The sequence below is a fragment of the Halichoeres trimaculatus genome, unplaced genomic scaffold (assembly GCF_033239565.1).
Source record: "Halichoeres trimaculatus isolate MK-OKI-2021-1 unplaced genomic scaffold, fHalTri1.1 fHalTri1_scaffold_1, whole genome shotgun sequence".
Taxonomy (NCBI): domain Eukaryota; kingdom Metazoa; phylum Chordata; class Actinopteri; order Labriformes; family Labridae; genus Halichoeres; species Halichoeres trimaculatus.
Genome location: NW_027437179.1, coordinates 31,950,905 through 31,976,299, shown reverse-complemented (window position 1 = coordinate 31,976,299; position 25,395 = coordinate 31,950,905). Strand labels below are relative to the sequence as shown.

General features: G+C 39.1%; 1 protein-coding gene across 2 annotated transcripts in view; it reads right to left on the bottom strand.

The window, feature by feature from the left end:
* tox2 (TOX high mobility group box family member 2) overlaps positions 1–25,395 on the bottom strand; it is a 122,984-nt gene that overhangs the window by 22,667 nt on the left and 74,922 nt on the right. For both annotated transcript variants that reach the window (XM_074681062.1, XM_074681071.1), the window contains exon 4: positions 16,145–16,426. In XM_074681062.1, the coding sequence (XP_074537163.1) occupies positions 16,145–16,426 (282 nt within the window). The remainder of the gene's footprint in view (positions 1–16,144; positions 16,427–25,395) is intronic.

The following is a 25,395-nucleotide window of genomic DNA, read 5'->3' as shown; positions in this document are numbered from 1 at the left end:
AGCTAAGGGGATTTGACCACTAGCGCTGAGATGAGAGAGGAAGAGGAGAAGAAGAGAGCTCTACACAGCTACAAGGAGGAAGAGGAGAGACTCCCACCAGCAGCACTGAGAAGCAGCTAACCTTGCTGCTTCATTATGATGATGATGATCCTGGGGTGGCATCTGTTTCATCAGTTGAATAAGCGAGGTGATTGCTATGCCTGGGTTATTGCTTTTGCCTCATAATAAAGCAGACACTCAGTGCTACAGAATCAATAAATGCTGTGTTTATGTGTCACCTAATTATTACTACACACTAAATTGATATTTTAGTGTGTGTCCAGTGATGTGTCTACACTTCTTTGACTGTTCTGGCTGAGCTTGGGTTTACAGGGGCGAGTTGATGTATGTATACAAACAGAGGAGCAAGTAAAATCATTTACCATTCCTGTCTTACTTTTCATCAGAATTAAAGCTCCTGTAGGGAAATTTAAAGTTGTGCTAATGTTGGTGCCCCTCGAGGTCAAAACGGGGTAATACATCTCTATACTGATACCATACTGGATATGACTTTTTTCCACATTAGGGAAACTGTAACTCATTCACTAGCCACGTTTACATGGACCCAAATATTCCGGTTGCATTCGGTTTATTTGCTCAAACGGAAAGAATTTAACCTTTGTTTACACCTCATTCCGAAAGAAAAGTGCCAATCCGAATGGACATTTAATCGGTTTCACAGGGGTGGAATATTCCTTTTCCCAAACCAATTGAGGTATCATGTATCCACTCAAATGGAAAGTTGTCAGAGTGCGTTCTTTCAGTGCATGCTCAGATATGACGTAAGATGCAACTAGAGACGTTCCTCAATTTTAAAAATGGCGGCGAGCTGTCAGCACTGGACTGCTGCGGAAAGTTTGTTTTTGAACCAAACTTTGAAAGAAATGAACATAATTTCAAGACTGGATGGACGACAAACTCGCAATATGGAGTATTGCAACACCGTGATAAACAAACTGTCGTCCTCCAGCTTTGATAAATCTCGTGATGTTTACGTTTTTCTACGCATGCCCCATTGATTATTCTGTTTGATTATAGCGGCGCCTGTAGACCAGAGATTGGAATATTTCTTTCCATGTATACTATTGTTTTCGGAAAAGTCATTTGGAAAGATTCCATTCGGAAAGACGAAAAACTCCTCATGCAACCGTGGCTAGTGTTCACAATGAACATTTGTCATGCTCTTAATTGCCTCATCTTACACCTACCCTGTGGCACAGGTAACAGGTGTTTATGATAGCTGCAAAGAAATCTATATATTTTTTAAAAAAGGTTTCATATACATGTGTTGCTCATATAAAGGTATTAATGATAATTTCTGTATGTATTATAAAACAAACAAACAAAAAAACATTGTAGTAGCTTCAACTAACAGAATGAAGCTGCCTCCCGGATGGGCAACAAATAAATCTCTGACGTCTGAATCTTGGATATAAACATAAAAAATAACTCTCAGAGTATTAGAACGAAGTAACAAGAAAAGGGAAACCGTCACATTAACCTGTGTTTCTTTTTGGCTTCATAGTCCATTGGATCAATTTGAAACTTAAAGCTCCAGTTGGAAACTTCACTGTGCTACACTAATTGTAGCCCTGAGTACAGACAATGTCTTGTTAGCTGAAAAAAAAGTTAGGGAAATATCAGACTAAGGTCCTGTTTACACGACGTTTTATCTGAAAACGTTTACACGGAAATGCTTAGGGACTGAAAACGCTGTAGTAACCGTGACAGGCCTTTAGGTGGCACTATAACTGTCTTGTCTTGAAGCCACTTTAAAGAGATGTCCACTGAAATAGTGTCAAACTGATCATCTGGTGTATTGGTGAATGCTAAATGCAGAAGTGGTGCAACAGATGCACATTTTATTGAAAGACAGTCAGCAGATACAGCAGATTGAACAGCACAAGCACAGCATGGTGTCCGTGATGATCGTAACAACGGTACTGTTGTACTGTTGTATGCGCTTGCACAAAGCAGAGCGTAACGTCAACGTTTCCACTGAAAACACTGGCTTACCGTTTACACGGCAATGGTGGTGGCAGCATTTTCAGAAAAATTCCACACTGGAGGCCATTTTCAAAAGTTTGCATTTTGGGTCAGCTAAAACGCTGTTTCCGTGACACCTACCCCGTGTCAGTGGTTACAAGCATGAAAAGCTACAATACAGAAATGATTCATCTCAGTAATCTTTTCTACTTTGTGGTTACAAAGACATCAGTATTAGTTCAATCCGTTTCTAACAACCTTAAAATCTCTCACCAGAGCTTTAAATCTACCATTTGACTTGGAATGGTATAGGGCCATGGGTGGCGCTGGGTGGCCACGCAGACCCCTGTTTATCACTAAATGCCCTCTGTAGGGGATAGTGGATTCACTGTTTTCTTTCAAATGGTAATGATGAATGAAATGTGCGCTAATTATTCAGATTTTTCTTCCGCATTACGTCTTTTTATGTTTGATGTTATAGAAACTTTCATCACTAACCTGCTTTAATCAGCGCTATCAGACCTTCACACAGTCTCTGTGTTCCCTCATGCCCTGTTTGAATGCACTGTGATCAATGCTTCTGTGAGTCCTGCCATTTCTCCTTCTCTCAACCCCCCGTCCCCCCACACCCCTCCTTCCTTCCTCCCATTGCTCGACTGGAGCCATCTTGTTTAGAGTGATGGCTCACTCACACAGGTTCACGGCTGCTATTGTAAAATCACCCAGCGTTTAATTGAAACAAATGACTATAATAATAGAACATTATCCCTGCAGGCACCCAGCCATGACAGCTTTAATTAGAGGCGCGTTCAAGACTGATCCTTCAAAAGCACAGCCGCCGCGCAACATGACGGTAAACACGCCTTGAGGTGGGGGAGTCAACCCTGGGCCTCGCAGCGCTCCGAGCTACTTCTCATTCACCCCGAGGGCAAAGCGCTAACAACTGTGTTCCTCAAAGAGCCTTAGAGCATCAACCCCCCTCCTCTTCCTCCTTTCTTTTTTTCTCCCTTCCTTCTTCTATGTCTTCAGTTTATCAAGCTTACAGTATATACACCCAGGAGGGTCATTTACACAAGCTGAGCAGAATTAATAAGAGAGTGGATTTATGAATCATACGCTATTTAAGTATGAAAGCAACAGCAAAATGCTGCTTCTGCCTTTTGCCACATCAGACAGATGCTAAGTAAGGAGATATGATGGGCAGCAGATGTGGATTACTTGAAGCTTAATTGGATGTTTTTAAAAAGCAATCATGATGACTTATGTATATATTACTGAGAGAGTAAAGAAGGCTTTGATTTGAATGCACCATAATGCAGAGATCCAGGTGTTTTTCACAAGCCAAGCGCATTTAGAAACACACCATTAAAAAAACTCATTTCATTTATTAGCTTGGCTGCTGCTCCGTGTTGCCAAAACAAGACACCAAAAGGTCACTTTCAATCGTTCCAATTACATACTAGTGAGGTGGGGAAAAAAAAAAGAAAAAGTAAAATGTTTGCTCTCGCACCTTCTGTGTTGAACTGTGATCAAGTAATTAATCTGGCAGAAAAACAGCAAAAGCTCACAAAGTAGCACCGTAAGGAAATAATTAACGACTTCAACACAAACTTTAAAAGAGAGAGGAGGCTGTTATTTTTTTACAAGAACTTCATACGTAGGCTCAAATGGACTTTACAACTATATCTCCCAAAGTCAAACAGAGATCATGCCAGTGAATTTGAAAAAGACAATCTGAAAGGGGCAGAGCAGGTTTTATGAATGGAAAATAGCAAAAGGCCAACTTTTATGATCTCTAGTTCTATTTAATGTCTGTGGCTGCTGTCTTTATATCTGTTATTGTGAAATTAGTTGGAAATCCTACTACTTTGGAACCTAAAAGCATAGCTTGAAGTGTTGAAAAAGAAGCTGATGTCTCTGCTTGTGACTGACAGCAGGTTTGAAAAGTACAGTACCCCCCTGAACGCCTCACAGAGAGAATCTGTGGCAGCAACAAGGCAGTGGTTGATTTGCAGATAGTAATGTCATGATGTCCCCCTCGGCACCATCCTCCATGTTCCTCATTACTGCTAATGTCAGAACCTCCTTTGCTTTTATTTCCTCTCTCCCTCTCTTCCTCTCCACCCCCCTCCAGTTCTCTCTCTTGTTCCCCAGTCTCTTTTAGCCTTTCTCTCTTGTTCTCTCTTACTGTCTTTCTCCCCCCCTCGCATCGCTCCCTCTCAGCCCGGGCGTGTCTCTCTGAGCTCACCTCACAAAGCCGAGCGTCAGAGAATCAGAGCCTCGCCTGACATGACATGCAGGAGACGGCTGTGAGGAGCGGTGGGGACACACACTCTTGACAGCAGAAGGCGAGGCTCCTGTGCTCCCACTAATGAGACCCCTGACTGCCGTGTCAAATACACTGTGTGTGTATGTGCCCATACTCGTGTCTGTGTGTGGGGGCGTGCCCACGCTCACACAACACAAAAAATATGAACATAGATGCAGGAATAATGAACACAAAAACAAAAAAAGAGTACACAAATGAAAAGTAGGTGCATACAGTGTACTGTATGTGGCAGGCAGGTTTAAGGTCATGTTGGGGTGAATCACACGCATAAAGGTCTGATTTACTAACATATAACAATGCAATAGTTTTACTTAGTGCTGTTATTACTCAACCTGTCACACATCGGTCCTTGAACAGTATGCAAAGATAGCATCTGGGTTAATTTTCACACAGAAGTCATATAAACTACATTAAAGAGATTGTTTTGAACACAATTTCTAACCAGACAAAGATGGCACTGACCACTAAAGTTTGTGATAAAGTCAAGTTCTCTTGAACACAGAAAATCCAAACGTTGCCCCCAGGAGTGCAACTTACCTAAAAAAAAATTATAGAAAAAGCTCTAAATACAGAAACATTAAAAATTCAATATTTAACTGTGAAATTTAGATCTAGCCTCAGTTTATTTGTGTGATGTATTCATGTAAATCACTAATCAAAGTATCCCATTACACTAAACACACATCACACTGACAGGACTAGCCCAGATATAGATTTTGTTCAAAGCACTAATGAATGAAACAAACAGGGACTAAACTGATTATATGATTAAAAAGATTTGATAACTTTCTCAAAGTAAGTCCTCTTGTTTTTTTATACTCAAGTAAGTTTTGCCTAGTTGTTTTTATCCCTGCAACTAACCAATTCCTTTTTTTGTCAAGCTTATTAAAGCACCTCTGAGGATATTTCCAGTTGACTTTGGCGCCTCCTGTGGACAAAGTGATACCTCCCAGCTTTTGTCCTGTATATATGTAAGTAATTATATGTAAAAAAAAAAAAAATCGCTTGCTCTTTTCTTTTCTTTTTAAATACATCACTAACTGGAAAAAAAATCACTGTGGAATAGGTAAAAAAAGGCTGTTCTTAGGTGTCTGGCACCATCTCACAGTAGTTACAGGTGCTCATAAGTACAACACAGAAATCATCAATCTTTATGCTGTTGCTTTTTCTCTCTTTTTGTGAACCATCACAAGTCTTCACTTTATACTTCATTTGTTTCATGTGTAGCTAAAAACTCCTCACAGGAGCTTTAAAATCAGTTTCTTGCGGTGGCGTGGCAGGTCAGTTTGGGTTCAAAGATGTGACATCTGGATTAGAGAGTATATTAAAACACTTGGTACCAATTGGCACAAGAAGCACTCATTGAGAATCTTTAATTACATTTAATTGAACTCTAAATATTGTGCAGTTAACTGTGTTCAATGAAATTTAATACCTTAACCTTATTACCCGTGGGGCTACAATTAAGGTTTCCATAAACTATAGCCCACTAGAAAAAACTAGAATCTTTGAGTGCACTTGTGTGATAATAAAAAAATCCTACAAGAGACAGTAGATACCACATAGGCATACAGAGTCCAGATGAACCTTTTCCAGGTATAATAATAAGGTCTAAATAGCTTGCAGGGTGTACGAATACCTGCTGATGCAGTAAGCTAAATGTATTTGTGCTGTGTCTTGAAATGAGACGTTATTCTGATTACGCAAAACGTTTAAGGCAAATTTTGCTTACTGCACTGGTATTTTTTTTTCTCATCAAAAGCAATTCAGTTTCTAATTTCTTGCTTGTAATATCTTGAAATAAGTCTTATACTTGGATTTGTCATGTGACTGTTGCTTGTAATAAGCCTAAAATATAATGGACTGGAATAAGATTACAGTCACACATGCAGCACACACTGAACTGTGCTTCATGAATACCCAGATTGTCTTTAATCACTCTGACTCAAGCCACTGGTGTGCATATTGTCACACAAAGTAAAGAGTGTTGTGTTGGACTGGTGTCTGGTGTCTCAGCAGGAGGAGACATCCCTGAGTGAGGGGACATGGGACGTCTCTCCAACAGCACCGGGGCAGAATATTCCTGGTGGTGAGAGCAGCACAATGAGCTGATGGATGGTTGAGATAGGGCACAGTGCAATATGGACACGATTTCATGGCGTGATAAATCTCAGCAGGGGCCCGTGGCTAAGTGTAATATGAAATCCCTTATCTATGTATCTGCTTCATAACGGCGGCTATCTGCTGCAGCTGGATCTGGCTTTTGTTTCTGCAGCTTCTGAGCGCCACTTTTGATCACATCTACAACAACATTTGTGTGTGAATGTGTGTGTGATAACACGTCTTTTACTCCGTTGTTTTTGAAATAGGATGTGATGAATTATCTAAATTGAAAATTGTCACTGCAGAGATCCTCTTCTAATACCTGTGATCAAACTGATAGGCGGTGTTATTAAAGAGATTCTGCATACAGCGCTCACAACACGCAGGGAAAGCCGGACTGTGTTTGTAGAAAAACAAGTTTAAATTACACCTGTGATAGAAATGAAATGCAATTTGTCTCAGTGAGCTGATCCTTTTTAGGTTGTGCGTTATTTAACACCGTCTCTTTAGGATTTCTGATTAAAAAGAAGAAATGAAGTCGGCACCTTATCCTCTGATTAGCTTAATCCAATAGGTTAATTGACTTTATCAGGGAGCAGAAAACAGATGAGCTGCCATCCCTGCCTGCAATAAAAACCCCTCTAAAATGATGAAATTGGAAAATAACCTATATTTCTTTTAAGATATTTCTTAATATACAACTACAGTTTCATATCACATTGCCGGAGAAATAAGGCACTTTCTCCCAGGAGATGAGAAAAGAATTGAATTTTTCCTTATCGGTCATCTATTTTTCCACAGAATGCTATTACTTGCTGCCTGCCGTTGCTAAGCAACAGGAAATATTAATAGGACCTTTTATTAGCTAGGCTTTACCAGTGGAGTACTAAAATGAGGAAGTGGAAAACATGAATGTGTTACATAAATCTCCGAACCTTTCAGGGTTTGCACAAGTCTCTGTTTGTCTGCTGATTTATGGCTGTGATGGTTCATTTATGGGAGAGGGAGGTGTGAAATGCCACATGGAACATTAGCCTACGGGACAATTTGAAAATAAATAATCACAAAAAAAGTGAAGAATAAAAAAAGGAGGAGAGGGAGCACTCTAAGGGACAGAAGTGTTTTTTTTTCTCTCCTGCAGATTTTCAAGCAGCAAGGTGATATTTTTGTTCTGCTGGAGGCATTGATCATTCAGAATCAACATTAAAATAACTAATACGAGTCCCGTTCCATCACTGAGGCTTGTTGAACTGTGCTGAAAAGCGACAGACATTCCATCATTTTCCGCAGACGCTCTAATCCCTTTAAAAAATGACTCAAAATGAAGGTCTTTCAGAGGAGAAATAGGTTTTCTTCATCTGAATGGAAAGTACGGCATGAGGCGAAGCTTCAAAGAGCAGAAAGTCTTTAACAGTACAATTTTAAAGTCCATATTGGAGAACTCTAAACACATTTCATTACAGTATTCCTGAAAAGTCACTTCAGAACAGTTCAGACTTAGAATTAGAAGACCAAGATGCTGCTTTTAAATACATCACCTTATCTTTAATCCACCTTTTTCTCTCCTCCATGTTTATACAGAAGCCAGCAGGTGTACAGGACGCGATAATACGTTTGCAGAGACCCTCCATCAGAGAGCGAACACATTAAAACACACCTCTGCCTCTCTTATCATTAATTCATCCCAGCTTGTCTGTGACAAGTTCAGTTGACATCGCAGCTCATATTTCATTCACACAAGCTTGGAGAGCGAGCACCTGCCAGGAGCACTTAATACCTCGCGAGTAAAAGCAGAGAAAGGGAAAGAAAACACAGGCAACTGAACATGACAATCAGGGTGGGATTAACACCTGATAATTAACCCCAACAACTACAAGATAAAGAGCTGCTGAGCAAATTCTTACATTCAAATGTTGCTAACAAAAGAAATTAGAGCATCGATTTGAATATGAATACAGCCGGCAGATCTTTAAGGCTCCACAGCCCTCATTAGAAATGAACTGACCCTCATTCAGGCAGATTCCTGTATTGTAGAAAATAACAAATGAGATAATACCTGGGAGTTTGATGGCGCTAAAGCTGCTGCTGTATATAACTCTTTGTGCAGATACATAGACGTTACGCATAATATCCCCAGGCTGATTATACATTCATCATCTGTTACATATTCAAAACATCACACTCCAGCCAGTCTGATGATGGCTAATATTGCATGCATCACTGAGACACATGAAAAAAACTTAATCAAAGATAATTTATTCCAGTCGCGGGCGCAGGTCATATGAATTTGAGAATCATTTTGAACATACCGTAATTGAATATGGAGCCTTTCTGTTCAAACAGAGCTCAGATGTGGATGTTAAAGCACAGGTGTGGAGCTCAAACAAATGTTTTTCTATGCATCAAACCTGTAGTGAAATTCTGAAGGCAAGTTTTGATGTAAAATATAAGGACTACTTGACGTGTGGGTCCAGAAATCATTCTGCTGCAGAGATGTGCATCTTTCTGAGCAGTATTGATATGATCAATGCAACCTGAGCATGGCTATTAAATGTCTAATGTGTTTTGGAACTTGTAGATGCTATGACAGAGAGAGCATTAACAGAGAGGAGGAGGGAGAGAAAGAGGGGGCTCTGCCAAGTGCATCAGAGCATCAGAGAAAAGAGCTCTCTGAAACATATCAGGTTTGCTCAGGAGGGGCTTCAGACCGCAACATAATGAGCGCCCGTGAAACAAAATGTATGAATTGAAAATGGCCTCTTTACAAAATTAGGAGAGTACAGTTAATTATGTCTTTAGTTTTAGAGCCAGCAGAGGGAAAAATGTCCCCATGTGGCGGGATGGGAAAGGTAGTTTCAACCACGTCAGCTTTAAAGTCCTGTTAGGAACTCTCAACTCACGCCGAATTAGGTGGCAAAATAGTAACTCTTATTTTCTTTGATGATCTTGTTTTTTCTTGTTCAAAAAAAATATCAATCTGCTTTTTTGATGGTCAAATGAATTACTCAGTCACAAAAAACAAGGTCTGCTTGTTTAGTAAGCTGTAACCCACTCAGCCTGACACCTACCCTATGTCAGCAGTTTTGTGCATTACACCATATTTCCAGTTATGCACGTAGAAAAAGACGAGTCAACCAGGAGTCAATTGTTCCTGTGGGAGTTTCCCTTACCAGCAGTATACAGAATCCAGAATGTGGTAATCACTTGAGTTTGTTAACATTTATCAAGTTTAAACACATCATAAATCTGTGAAATCTAATTCTGCTGGAATATGATTACGCCTTACGTCACCAATCAAAGTCATTACCAGTTTGATATGAAATACAGTCTGATTTTCAGAGAAAATTACAGGTACCAGTCGCACAGGTAGAGACAAGCAGTTGCTTATCTATGGCTGGACCTAGGCTCACCAAGCCAATCAAGCTGCTTTTTTTTTAAATTAATCTGCTGCTATTATTATTTGGTCAGTCTTTGTTTCATCCCTGCTGCTGCCTTGCGTATCCCGTTGCAGGTGAGGACATGAGGAGGGGAATTTATAGGCCTATGCTAAATGTAATTGTGCCATAAATGAAATTAATCATGTGGGCCGCCCACTTTTATTCAGGTCCTGCTGCAGGTTAATTTCTAGCTATGCCACTGGGAACAAGGTGTTAATAATGCCTAAGAGGATTATTTTGGTTGTTCTGATGGTTTTGTTTGCTCTTGTAGCTCACAACGAGGCACTGCTTTGAATATTAATCTTACTGCTACTTTAAAATAGACTTGATTTTTTAATACAGATCACAGTTTTTATGTCATATGATTGTTTGCATCAGCTGGAAGCGTCAACTAATGAAAACCAAACTAAAAATCTGCTAATGAAGCTAAACTGTCATTAGCATACCAGCTGATCTCCCCTCTGGTTTTCCTGTATCTGTTAAAAAGTGTCTTTAAAAAAAATGTTTGTTTTGGTCTTACACCGTTTTTTTTTTTTTTTTTTTTTTTTTTTCAAGTTTAGTATTTCAAGTTTAACAATAGACACTTTGCCTAAACATGTGTAGCTGATATTTGCCAGCTTACACAAACATTAGCTTATGATATTAGCTAACCCTTCACCCATGTTTGCTATCACAACATGATAGTTAATCTGAAATCTGTCTTTTTAATTCCGAGTTGGCAATTCCGCATTTTTGAAAACATACTTAGGCTAATCTGTTTATGTGTAAGCATATATTCCATGTGTGTGTTAGCTGGTTGCCCTGCTAATTTCATTATTGATTATGTCTCAGACTGAAGAAATAACAGTGGTGATGGTTTGATGTGCTAACTCTCAGTTTTGTATACAATGACAGAGCTCCAATGCATCTGAGTACCTTGAGGCAAGCCCAGCTATTGTTAGCATTAGCTTGTGGTAATTTTCACCACAAAACTGCTGTATTTTGTGTTTTTACCAGTTTGAATGAACTCAAACTCTACTTCAAAATCACAAATATACTATTACACACAAGGTGAGAAAATAGAAAGCTAATATTTATACTTTTGACATGTGTTAGCCTACAATCCCAGCCAATGTCACACTGTTGTTTATTAGCACCACAAGATAATGACCTGGCATCTGTTCTTGAATTTTGGTCTTTTTCCAAACAAATTACATTTCTTTAACTGGAAATTGACTTCTTAAGTATTGATTTATTGATTTATAATAACATGCAATTGATCAATATTTGGGTTTGATGAGGTGGGTTTAAAAGGAGAAAATACCAGAAGCCTTTATCTTGTTTCTCTAACAACAAACTTAAAGCAGTGAAAGAAAAGAAAAGCACTACAGCAGAGCTGGGAAAGGATCAAATAACTGATAACCTGTGTAGTAACTCTACTGTAAAGTGCTTCATGTTTATTCAAAGTCTAATATAGTTGACTCTTTAGTGTTATGGACTTCAGTTATAGTGAGACTGTTAAAACCGAATTAGTGAGCTGCAGTATCATAACAGCTCACATGTTCCTTCATTAACATGAACACAGAGAATTTTAATTTCACATCTAGTTTCAATAAAAGGCTCACGTGCAAGCCTAATGAGAAAAAAACAGGATGATATAAAAGCTAAACTTCAACAACTGGTTGTTTCAGGGACTGAGTCAGCTATCTATTTTCAGAAATCAAAGAACATTTGTGTTTGGATGGCATTAATGTCTTCAGCCAATCATCAGTGAGGAAAACATTGAGATAGAAAAGTTTTATCCTTGAGTTTTCCTCACTTTCAGTGCTTCATGTAAGAAGTGAAAAGTTGTCAATGATCATGAGTTTTCACACCCATAATCCTCTGCTGCATCCACCCAAAGACATAAAACTAAACACCTTTTTATTCCTGCAGTTTACACTACCTGAGTGAGAGAAACAAACTATCAGTTTAGTACAACAATGACCAACCACTGCAGTTAAACTGCTCTACACTGAATCCTTTTTGTTATATAATCGCCCCATTTACCTTGTGTTTATTTTGTTACACCTGCAATGGAGAACTTCCCTATGCTTGAATCACAAAGGAACACATGAAAAACAGGAACTCTCTGCCTTTTGTTGAGGCAGAATAACCTTATTTCACTCAACTGAATTATCTCTAAAATATCTAATAATGAAATCCAGGAGGTACAGAAAAACTGGAGGTATGTGCTCGTTTTGAATACGAGTTACCTCTTAGCAATTTCTTCTTGCCTTCCTCCCCACAATGCCCTCCTCTCCCTCTCCCTCCATCCTCACCCCTCCTTCCCCTCTTCATCCAACTCTATTGCACTCTTTTCATTGCCCAGCTCACGTATTGAATCTGCCTGATGAAAACAGATCTCACTGCAGCACCACAATAGAATGGCTGATGCAGGAAAGATGAACCCTAATGGATTTTTTTTCAATGTGCTCAAGATTGAATATAAGGCCTGACCTCCAGATGTAGTGGATCCATTTCAACAGCAGAGATATTGTTTATGGTGAGGACACAGAGAGGCTCGGACACACTCGGACACGCACAAACAGCGCCAAAATCTCCTTCCATCTCCATAAATCACTCAAAAACAGTATCTTCCAGCTCGTTTAGCAGTCTAAAATTAGAATTAACCCTTGTTATTTATCCATCCATGTCAAGTGAGGTAGTCATTATGATAGCATCTCATGTTTGAACTGCAGAGTTTGCTTAATTACTCTGCTCAACAGACTGTGTCAAGGTGAGGCCCCAATTTAATAGACACTCCGCTCTCAGCACAAATGAACCTCTGCTACGCTTTGGTAGTTTCGCCAGGCAGGCTATTTGATTTAGAAATTTCTGAGTTTGCTTTATATGCTGCTTTTTTAGAGTGAAGTTGAGGCAGAGCCGTGAAAAGACCTCCTGTCTGTTTAAGGAGCTTTTCTCAGAGTCAGTTAGATGTAAAAAGGTTTGGGGGAAGAAATAGTCTGATACTGTGTTATTCCTCCTACCACCAGTTCCAAGGTGAAGGTATCTGGAGATGACAGTTCACTGCTAACTTGGGGTGTCATAAAAAATAGACTTATCTTACTATTAATCTTACTGTTACTTTAAAATAGACTTGATATTTTAACACCTCATACAACTATCACTGTTTGTATGTCTTACGATTGCATCAGCTGAAAGCGTCAACTAATGAAAACCAAACTTAAAATCTAAATCTGCTAATGAAGCTAAACTGTCATTAGCATACCAGCTGATTTCCCCTCTGGTTTTCCTGTATCTGTTGGAAAGTGTCTTTAAAAAAATCTTTGTTTTGGGCTTGCACCATTTTTTTTTTCTTCAAGTTTAACAATCGACATTTTGCCTAAAAATGTGTAGCTGATGTTTGCTAGCTTACACAAACATTAGCTTATGATGTTAGCTAACCCTACACCCATGTTTGCTATCACAACATGATAGTTAATCTGAAATCTGTCTTTTTAACTGAGTTGGCAATTGCGCATTTTTGAAAACATACTTAGGCTAATCTGTTTATGTGTAAGCATATATTCTATTTGTGTGTTAGCTGGTTGCCCTGCTAACTTTCCAGTACTGATGATTTCTAAGACTAAGGAAATAGCAGTAGTGATAGGGTTTGATGTGCTAACTCTCAGTTTTGTATACAATGACAGAGCCCGAATGCATCTGAGTACCTTGAAGCAAGCCCAGCTATTGTTAGCATTAGCTTGTGGTAATTTTCACCACAAAACTGCTGTATTTTGTGTTTTTACCAGTTTGAACGAACTCAAACTCTACTTCCAAATCCCAAATATACTATTACACACTAGAAAGCTAATATTTGTACCTTTGACATGCGTTAGCCAACAATCCCAGCTAATGTCACACTGTTGTTTGCTAGCACCACAAGATAATGACCTGGCATCTGTTCTTAAAGAGACTACTGCTCTGTAGCTGTAGAATACAGCTTTGAGAAAAACAGTTTTGAAAGGAAAAATAAAAACAAAATTTCTTTGATGGGACGTGTTGTGCTACATTTTTGTGATTAATGTAAACTCCAAAACCCTTCACTGAATTTTAGGCTGCATCCGAGGGATTTCCAGGACATGTTTCAGTTTTGTCGTGACTCTACTTGAGGGGTTTATACACTTTTTTAAAGATCATAGATGACCTGCTTAAAAGCTATTTTAAATGTAGGTCTTGTGCAGCAATTTATTTTGTCTTTGTCCTGATTTAGCAGCTCCTGAATTACCCTGAGCACGTACCTAATGTGGACAATAAATGTGACATTCTGAATATGTGTTGCACTTGTGTTTATTTCCTCAATTTGAAATCCAAAACACCTTTTAATAAACCGCCAAGCTCAGTTGTCAGAATCCCAATCACAGGCACTTACCAGCATATTGTCGTAAATGTGTTTTTATGATACGTTCCATCATGCATCATTTCAGACATTACAAATCTCATGCATTTTCATCCCACATCCTGCAGTATTCAATCTATTAAACCACAGAGTGTGGGCCTCTGTAGCAGTAACAAATATCCTGACAGCCCAGAGAAAGACCGTCCAATCAAGCACTGTCTCCACAGTAAAGGTCATGACCAAAATGTGAAATGAATATGAAGATAAATGACACTCCAATCCAATACCTTACAGCATTATGTATAATATATAGTATGTTTATATTTTAGATATTTATCAGGGTGTACTTTAGCTGTATGCTGACTGTTGTTCATTCTTATCTGCTCTGTTTACGACAAACGTAATACATTATGCTCAACCTAGATATGCATCTGTTTATATTTAAAGTACACCATATATAATAGATGCTTTTTCCTTTCATTAACATACACACTGCTGACTTTTCATGTTTGATGATGCCTCGGACAGAAAAAAAGAACAGTACCAAATGTGCCTTGTATGTTAGTAGAGAGGCACAGCTGCCAGTGTCTGTGATTTCTCAGTCAATGTCAATAAAAAAATAAAGCTGTAAAGTATTGACCTTCAAGCTAAAGCATTAAAAAAAATCTTTGCGTGTTATTGTTGACCACATCCTCTTCTTACTGATGCTATCTATAAAAGCCTGCACATCTGTCTGAACTCTAAAGTCAAGCACAGTAAACACCAGCAAAATGTAAAGATATAAAAATCTTTTAACTCCACTAACAACTTGCTTTGTCTTTCCATGTAGCAATCTATATACACACAATAGCACTTATACAATAGGCAGCAATATGTTCCATGCATATGCTTTACATATGTCATGTGTTGTGATAGAAACCTACTCAATTTCCTGCAGTTCTCATGAATGCAATTATGGTTTGGAGATGCTAATTTGCTGGAGGAGCAGTTCCATGAGCAGCTGAGGGAGTAATCAACGCGTATTCATGTTTGAAGGCTTGACAGATTGACCGATGCATGCTGTCGAGGTAGATATGATGCTGATGGATTTACCCACAATCCTTTTCTCCATGCATCAGAGCTGACATGGCAGCCACTGAACAGTCATTCGGTTATTCTCGCTACTTAGGCTTCTTGTTCATGTCTTTGGAAATGAAATAAAGCTTACAGGGTTGTAATTTATTTCATTTTAAAGCTTTCTGAAAGATTGAAAAAGGCTTTCAGAATCATTTTGAAAGTTGAATTTATCCAGTTTCTTATGTAACTCCATATTCGGTGAACTTTTCTTCATATGGTGGCATCTGTTTCACATCAAAGTGCTCCAAAATGGATGTTATGCAAGATCCAAAAGTTCAAAAACAGTATCAAGTCAAATTTTTCTCACATCTTATAAACTCCATCATGTTCTACCCCCTGTAAAATGTATTCTAACTACTAAATTTACCATATGTTTCATTAGAAAAATGAACCTTAAAACTGATGTTTTCAAAATGACGCCATAACCAAAAGTTTGGAATCATTAAAAATGTATAAATATCTGATGCACTCTATCATCCTTGCCTTCTAATTTAACTTCTTTTATATGCTATGTTGCATATGATCACCATTTTTGCATGAACCTGTAAAGGCATTAGTATGCTGTTTTCCTGTGCATCTCAAAAACTAAAACAAAAACTTCACCTCTGCATTTATGGTTAATTCACCACCAGAATAGAGTTAAGTTTTAATTCAGCAAGCCTGACTTTTTTAATATCAAGCTCAACTTGTCCAAAACATTTCTAAAACTGTTTCCTTTCTTCTTAACCCCCCCCCAAGTCGATCGGTTGGTTCAGCCCAGGTAATTCTACTCACCGAGGGCATTTGGCTGGAGATGGGGTGGCTGTCCTGTGCCAGCATGTTCGACATCATGAGTGTGGGCAGCTCGGGGTACGAGTACGGGTTGATGAGCCCATTGTGTGGCAGCGAGTGGCAGAGGTAGCCTGTGGAGTCGTGCTCCATCAGGTGAAGAAGAGGAGGCTCAGGGTGGTTAGGTGGGGTGATAGGGGGGATCTCGTAGTCTTCATCTCCGTTTCCACTGCCTGTGCCTCCGCCTCCACCTCCTCCCCCACCGCCTCCGGTCTGACCTGTGTAGCTCTGAGAAAGAGACAAGGAACAGTACTTAAGTTTAGAAATGGGACGGATATTTTTGGATCAAACATAAGATAACAATTTTTTTCTTTATAAACAGCAATGTTCCATATGTGTAACACAGGAGGATATTTAGCCAATAAAACAACACTCCGACAGATTCAACTTCTTATCACAGAAGCCATGAGTTTCAAGTGAATGAAAACAATGCATGGACACACAGTTCTATCAATACTAATCCAAACTAGTGACAAGTAGTACGAGCAACAAAGAAAAAGAAAGAACTATTTGGTTTTTGGTTGGCTTTGGTTGAATCAGTTAACCAGAGAGCTAGTTTATTATCAACGATTTCCGAGGTTAGTTATTTCACACAACAACTTTGACTTTCACACAACTCACAAAAAGTGTTGGAAAACATTTTTTTATTTGTAAATGACACCAAAACACAAAGCTCTTCTTGATTAAAACCTTTTTTTTTTTTGTTCTTCATGTCAAAACAAATGCAAACTGATTTACTGATGTTGTATTACAAAATCGTTGTGGTGACCTTCTAAAATGAGAATTTTGAAAAGTAAATTAACAGTTCAGAAGTTTTCATTGAATTTATGTGTCTTAAAAACATTTATTCAAGCAGAGGGTTTATTTTTATTAAAACAGACATTTTTACCCTGCCAACAATGCAGGGACATAAAGTGAAAGTAAGTACTTCCATTGCTACTTGCTAACAGCAAAGCTAACTGTCACTTAAACAAATGGATCTGGAAATAGAAATGTTCATTGTGTTCTGCACTTGTCCTTGTCTATCTTGGACGCTTTCTATTGTTTAAAATCCCAAAATGAGAACACAGTTAACCAAAGTAACAGTGCCTGTGCTGTGTTAACAAGTCATTTCGTCAAAACTTGTTTTAAAATGACTGCAAATAAATTATTTAAATGCATGTACTACTACAACATGTTAATGAGTCATTGTGTAATCTTCATAAGTATATTTTGGGTATTATCATCTAGATATAGGTTTGAAGTTGTAGAAAAAAAAGAACAATGTGTAACTCTAAATTTCTTGTACAGGACTTTGGGATCGTTGGCTTAATACCGCTCACTGACATCTGTACTCAGTAACACTCAGTTTCCACTAAGCCACTCCTCGGGTCACAGCATCCTCTGCTGATTAATTAAACCTCTCTGTGTTAAGTATTAATGCTTAACCTTAAAGTGAACCTGAAGTATTTATTCTTCAACTCTGAAATAACCTCTCTTAAAGGGGGAACACTGGTGAAAAGCATTTATTTCCTATTGTGTTAACATCTTGTTCTCAGAGGAATTCTGGTTTCCTTCCACTCCCCAAAAAGCTTTGTAAACTGTTTAAATCCTGATCTGTCATTTTGTTCAAATAGGTGTAATTTTATTTCCAATGTTGAACGTCTCATTTTGGAACAAAAACTCAAAGCTCAGCGATCAGTACAATAAAGGAGAGCGGCAGCTTCTGTATTTGTGTGCTGTCGCGCTAACACAGTAAGTCCAATCAGATCAGAGTTCTGCACTGAGCAAGAAGAAAAGAAAAATAGCAGGGAAATTCAACGGGGGAATGAAAAGCAATTTTGTCTGAGGCGATCCAACTTGACTCCCATTGTAATGACTGAGTCAAATTAATCATCACAAATAATATTCTGGTGTCAGCCATTCAAGGGTTTTTTAATAGAATTTTTATGATTCATGTCTAGCGGTATACATCAAACAGTCAGTTCTGCAACATTTCTGAAATCAATTCAATATCATCTTTGTGTAGGCTGTCATCCTCGGCAGCAGAGTGGTCATTTATCTCTCAAACAGATACTTTTAGAAAATAAGGGGCGCGGGGAGATGGAAGAAAGGAGAGAGGATACAGGGCACATTTTTTCCTTGTTTATCTCAGGCCTGTTTTATTATAAAGGTGAAGGTAAAGGCACATTCTGTAATGTTGTGACCATATAAATGACAACTCTGTTCAGATTTATAGCTCAAAATGAAATGAGAAATTAGAAGAGAAAAGAAAGCTTCACTGCAACCTGTGTCAAAAAATGCAGAGCGAGGTATTGTCTGATGTTTGTGTTTACTCACTTTTCACTGACAGTAGCTTTAAATCCTCTGTTGCAAACCTCACTGTGCCTTTGAGCCCATTTGAATGGATATTGTTCTTTTTACAGCAAAAGCTTTCAGCAAGATTAAAATGTATTTAATGTCTTTTAAAGGAATCTAACGCGGTATGCACAAAACCAGATGAGAGGAGTTTCATTAAGCGACAAAAACCCAACACACAGGTCTTTAATTTCACCACAAGAAAAAAGGACGTTAAGAATACAGACAGACTCAGCGTTTAAAGCAGACTTTTATCTCCCTTCATGTTACACCGAGTGAAGGAAAAGAAGAGAAAAGGAAGTGTGATCGCCTCAATTTGATTTACTTTGTCCTGAAAAAGCCTGCGAGCCAGTTGATATTAATTTTCTGGCCTGTCCTTTGAAGACAGATGTTTTTGTAAACCTGTGGGGATAATGTTATTGTTTGGTCTAATGGACAAGAGAACGAACATTTCCTGAGATTCAATTTCCCTCATAATTGTTGGAAGGAAACTAAATTGTCTGCTGTAAACATTGGGGCCATTGTGTGAAGTGAGTCCCTGTGAGCGTCTCCCCTCGGAGCCTTTTGCAACACCGTCATCTTTCCTTACCAATGTGTTTGACCACAGTGTAATCTACAGCCGGCCGGCCGTGCTTAGTCATCATCTAGCATGTTCATCAAGCTTTTGTTTTCTCCTTGTATAAATATATATCCAAACCACAGAGACATTTTCCAGCTCCCGTATGTTGCTTTTGATTGTGCACCGGGACTATGGCTGAGGATGTGTCATGTGTTAGATTGCTGTGAGGGCTCATCCAGTGCCCTTGATGATAAAATGTAAATACCAAGGACGTTCCCAGTTGGATTGTGGCAGGATAAATTATTCATATGCCTCTATTCAGAATGAGCTTGCATGTACAGGACCACATGTACACTCTGGATAATGTATACTCTTTTCTGCTTTAAAAGTAAAATCCAAACAAAGCAGATCTATTTGATGGATTGTGCAGTATAGAGCAGCATGTGTCCTAGTATGGAATTGGCTTTTCAAACAAAAGCTCTTCTCTTTTTTTCCTCATCACTGGTTTACTTCCAATAGCCAGCAAACCAAAAGCAGCATTTCACAGATTCTATTTCCTCACAGAAACATCCTTTATTTTCCTCCTCTGATCAATAGCGCACACTATAGGGAACATTATTTCCAATACACAGTATGCTCAGGCTGCACAGCGAGCGAAACACAATCTGTAACATTTTAATTAAGAGACAGATCTCTCGACTGTAAGTGTTACATAGCAGCACACCTTTCATTTGAAAGAAACAGATGAACAGACAGTTGGTCTGGGACTGAGAGAGAAAATAACATTGATTGGGGAGCTTTCCAGCTTGTCTTTTATTTTGGCACAGATCTCCGCCTCCCTCTGCAACACTGCCGGAGTGTTCAAGGCCTTCTGGAGACGATATTGACTGTGGCTAATGGCTCATTATCTGTACATTCGCTCTCTTATTAGATTATTGTTGCAATGCCTGTAGAAATCTGGATCCAGGACACAACCCAATTAATAACAAAATGTTTATAAAGTCTGTAAAATGGCCCACTGTCAAATATAATTCAAATATACAACAAAGAGTTGCATGCATTTAAGTATTTGAAAAACAATTCATGATACTTTTGCACAAAAAAAAGAGAGGGATAAAATCTATAATTTTGTTCCATTAGGGCCATTCTAAAGCAAACAGTCTCTTCTTATGGTAAATGTGAAGTTTTATGTCTCATTTAGGTTGGAACACAACTTTTTTTTGCAGTACGTTAGAAAAAACACTTGTTCATTAATCTGTACTCTCAGACATATGCATCTTCCCCCTCGTTTTAGACTCCCCACAAACTAAACAGTGTATCAATAATTAGAGAAATCACAGGCCAATAAATCTATAATCACACAACCACAGCCTTAGATGTTTTATTTTGCCTCTCAGAGTAAATCTATGAGAAGAGGTTGTCAACCTACAAACACTCTATTGACAGGTGGCCCACAAACTGTTACTCTCTTTTCACAAACATTTAAGCTACACATTAATTCCCACAATATGGGCATGAGCCCACGAGCATATTCAGGCCATTTGCTCGTGTGCCTCACAGACGCAGACTTTGGAGTCCCCTCAAGTCTGCATTTGTTTCGAGGAGAGGGCGGGACCGACAGCTCAGAGACAGACGATGACAGATCTGCCTCGCCGCTAATGTGCACTTATCTGCCTATTGGAGAGCTTTGTCACAGTGGTGATTTATGTTTAAAATCCCTCACACACTACCACTTCCATCACCTCCAACACTCTTTGTTCCAACACCTTCAGCAGCGTCTCTCTGCACGTGAAGACAAAGTCAGGCTCTGTTATCTGTCCTCCCAGTTCAGTTTGCAAGGAAAAACGGTGGATTTATCTATAGGGTGAGTTTGAGAGCATCATCTATTCTTTTTCACTGTGCCATTACTCTCTGAAGGAAAGATTATACTGTACTTTTATGAATGACCCTGTTTACCAATGCACTCAGGGCACTCGCTGAATCTTGGTTTCAAGAATGAAGCTGACACACAAGTGTCTTAAACCTGCAGTCTCTCTAACAGCCAGTGGGGGGCACTCCCCTGGCAGCGGTGAAACAAGATTCATAGAACAAGGATAGAAAATGCCCAGGCTTTTTACTGACTTTTACTGATTTAGCATTTTTAAAAACATTTTCCAAAAGTGTTTATGACACAATGCGCTACAATGCAATTCTTTAGTTAACAATACCATACCATAACTTCAACAATACTCTGCAACAAAGCAGTATATACTATACAATACAAAAGGATACAATACAGTACTTTAGAAACATTAAGACACTATACCATAAGATAGTAAATGTTACAATAACAGGAAACTATACGATGGGATAGGATGGGATGCAATAGTATGTGATAGCTTGGATAGGAAAGGGTACGATAGGACAGTATATGATAGGATATGATGGGATACGATACGACAAGAAAAGATAAGATAGGGCATAATAGGATGTGATAAGATGGAATATCACATGATTAGATGCAGTGCAGTGGGAGACTTAATGACAGGAAATTATACAATACATTGGGATAGGATAGGATAGGATAGGATAGGATAGGATAGGATAGGATAGGATAGGATAGGACAGGATAGGATAGGATAGAATAGGATAGGATAGGATAGGATAGGATAGGATAGGATAGGATAGGATAGAATAGGATAGAATAGGATAGGATAGGATGGGATGGGATGGGATGGGATGGGATGGGATAGGATAGGATAGGATAGGATAGGATAGGATAGGATAGGATAGGATAGGATAGGATAGGATAGGATAGGATAGGATATAGTTAAATGCAACTCAAAACAATACTCTGCTACAATACTCGGCTACAATATGATATGACAGAATACAATACAATACTTTAAGGACCAATATGATGGGAAACTATATTATAGGAAAATACAGGATAGAAAAATGGGATATGATTGCATCCCCTCGAATATGATGGGATAAAATATGATAAAAAATTATACAACAGGAAACAATACGCTGGGATATGTTGGGAATCAATACGATGGGATATGAAAAGAAAGAATAAGAGACAACACGCTAGGATTTAAAATCATACAAACTGATAAAATACTGTAATTTATAAAATACTATGATACATCTCGATACCAAATAGCAATATAATATGAAAGGATTTAATATAAAACAATACTACAACATACAGTACTATGCTATACAACACTATTTGTTGTCAACAACTAGCTATAAGGACTTTCTTTTTAATACAGCATGATTTTTATTTTTATATTTATTTTAAACTTCAGCCCCATTTAGTGTTATTATGACAGTAAAAAGTATGCTTGAATAACTTAGCAACCTAAAAAAGTAAGTCACAGGAAAAAAGAAAGATGAGGTTGAAGTGATGTGTATCAATTTGGCTTCTATACATTTAAAAAATGAAAATAATAATAATAATAATAAAACACTGAATAATAAAAACACTTTGTTACTAACGTAATAAAGCAGGAGCAATTACTGTCTTGCCTAAACATTCACTTATTTTATTTATAAATTGCCAAATTCTCATTGAAAACAGAGCATATGTGGTTTTTGTGTCATTAAACTGTTTGTTTTTCTGACACTCCTCTAACTCTTTCTTCTTTCCCTTCTCTTCCCTATCCCTCCATCTCTCTGAGTCAACTCAGGCTTAATTAAAGCCATAGCTGTTCATCTGCTACAATATCATGTCAGGGGGTATCAACACACCACAAAGCCGTCTCTGGCAGAGCCCGAAGAGAGAGACAGAGGGAGGGAGGGAAGGAGGGAGGGAGAGAGGGGGGAGGATCCAGTTACAGCCACCCTACACCTTCACTCTCCTCTTCCTCTCTTGGCAGCTCTGACCAGCCTGTAGCCTGCCCCCAAACAGGACTGGTCCACATCCCCTCCTGGACCCTGATCACCTCCCCCTTCTCTCTCCCCCTCCATCCCTCCCCTGTGTCATCTCATCTCTCTCTAAAACAGCCGGGCTGCATTATTTATCTGTCACTATGTTACTGTTTGGAAATCATGAAAGGGGCTGTGGGGATGGGGATGCTAAACTGAACCGCGTGTATTCTCGGTGTCTGACCGGTGAAAGAATGGGATGTGGGGGGTGGGAAGGGGGAGGGGCAGAGAAAGGGTGAGTCAGGGAAAAAAATCAAGTCAAAGGCAGACTCTTTCTAGGAAGTAAAACCAGCCACTATCTCTTTAGCCACAGCTATGTGCGAAGTGAAAGACGGCTGTGACCAAAAAAAAGCTTCATTTTTTTTCATTTTCGGGGGAAAATTTAGAAGTAATGGGAAAGCCAATACCAACTGTGCACAGTCCGGTGATGCAGATGGCCTGATTCACCCCAGAAACTGCGTTGATTACTAACTAACCTCCTATTGACTACAACCAGCCTCCCTAATTGTCTCCTTTTCTTTTATGTCTCCTTTCCTCCTTCTCCCTTGTGTATCCTGTTCCCAGCGCTCGTCTCACTTGTCGGTCGAGGTCAGGAGGTCAGTCTCATCTGATCGTGTGTCAGAGCCGATTAGAATCAGAGCTTTTGTGCCATGTCATATTTCATTATGCATTTGACTCATCTCCTGGGTCAGGAGGTCGGTCTGATTTGATTGGATGACAGAAATGATATAATTTGTGTTTAACCCTAGGCTGTATGAGGCTCTGAGTGGCGTACTAATGCATTTTGCTAAGACGGGGCAAGGCCCTCTCCACGAGCGACTAATTTGAAGTGGCACACCGCAGAGTTGAAGGAGAGCCAGAGCTACTGCTCAACATGCTGAGGTTATAAGGGAGGCTTTATCAAATAATAAACACAACCTCCCTTGTACCTCTGTTCCTGGCTTTCTCTTGCACGTTTTCATTTCTTCTTTACAAACTGACGAAAGTGCACAAACGCTAGCCCCCTCATGCTACTTTCTCCCCTCCCCCTTTTTTTCTTTCTTCATCAATTTGAGTCACTGAAAATGTGTCACTGACCCTCTTTTCTCTTGTTTTTTTTCTCTTCCTCTCTCTTTTCAGTCTCTGTTTCTTCCCCTCTGTCTAAGAACACTTGATATTGGCGGCAAGAGGAGACTAATGGAGAAGTGCTGTCAGCAACAGCCACATCATTATTGCTGAACATTCAACTGGAACACAAACAACATTTAAATAGCTCCCAAATGACCAGAGAATATAATAGAATAAACATGTAACAGTAGCAAAACATCAACTGAGGAATTATTTTGAAGAAGAATGGGGATAATATTTACTCTTTGACGAGTTAACGTGCAATTATCCTAATTTATTTCACAGTAACTATAAATATACATGCATCATAGCAGCTAAACAAGCGTTAGAGTTAGCCCTCATTTCTTTAAATGTCCAAACTCTTCTCTCAAGGCTTCAAAACAGATGACAACAAACCATTTAGTCATGCAGGGGTGTGTCCAGAGAGAAGGCATCGCCCAAGCTTGGCCACCCCTGGTACCACCTCACAATCTGGAACTAAGATTTGCAATGATTGGCAGAAGAGGAAAAATGAAAAACTGTGAAATACTGTGAGAAAAGCCTATTCTAACAACTCAAACTAAGATATCTTAAAAAAAACAACATACTGTATAAAATAAAAAACTTTCTCCAGTCTTCTCCTGACACACTCTCCAAATGCATACCCCAGGCTTATAAAACAACTAGCCAATCATTTGTTTTGCATCTTGCATGCAGAAAGGGTTCAGGACCTTGCGGTAGTAATGATATGCAGATGCCGCACAGTGTCGGCGAAAACTTGTCTGTGATCTCCACTAATGCGGTTGAAAAACAAACCATGGGTGCACGAGATCACTCAGGTTTCCCAAAAGTCATCTAAAGTGATTGTGATGGTGATGTTGATACTGCTGTAGGAGAAGGGGTGGGGGAGAGGAGAGGAGAGGAGGAGGAAGGAGGAAGAAGAGAGTGCAGAAGAAGGAGCAGGAAGAAAAAAAACAAGGGGAGGGGGAGGGGATAGAGATGAATTCAACATTTCAAATGAGGACCATAATCAAACTTATTGCCTGACAGGGTGAATCTAGGATTACAATGTTGTGTTGGCAGACATGCAGTATTATTCCCACAGTCCCCTCTGTCTCTTCCTGTTGGGTGCAGCCATCTCCTGCAGAGGGGAGCCTCTTTAACTTTGCTCCTCTGCACACGGCTGTCTCTTCTGCAGGGCTTAAAATCAGCCAGTGCTACTTCTACTTTTGAGTTACGACCTCACAGAAGCTGCCGGAGAGTTCAGGAAAAAAATTTTTTTCAAACAATCAGCAACTGC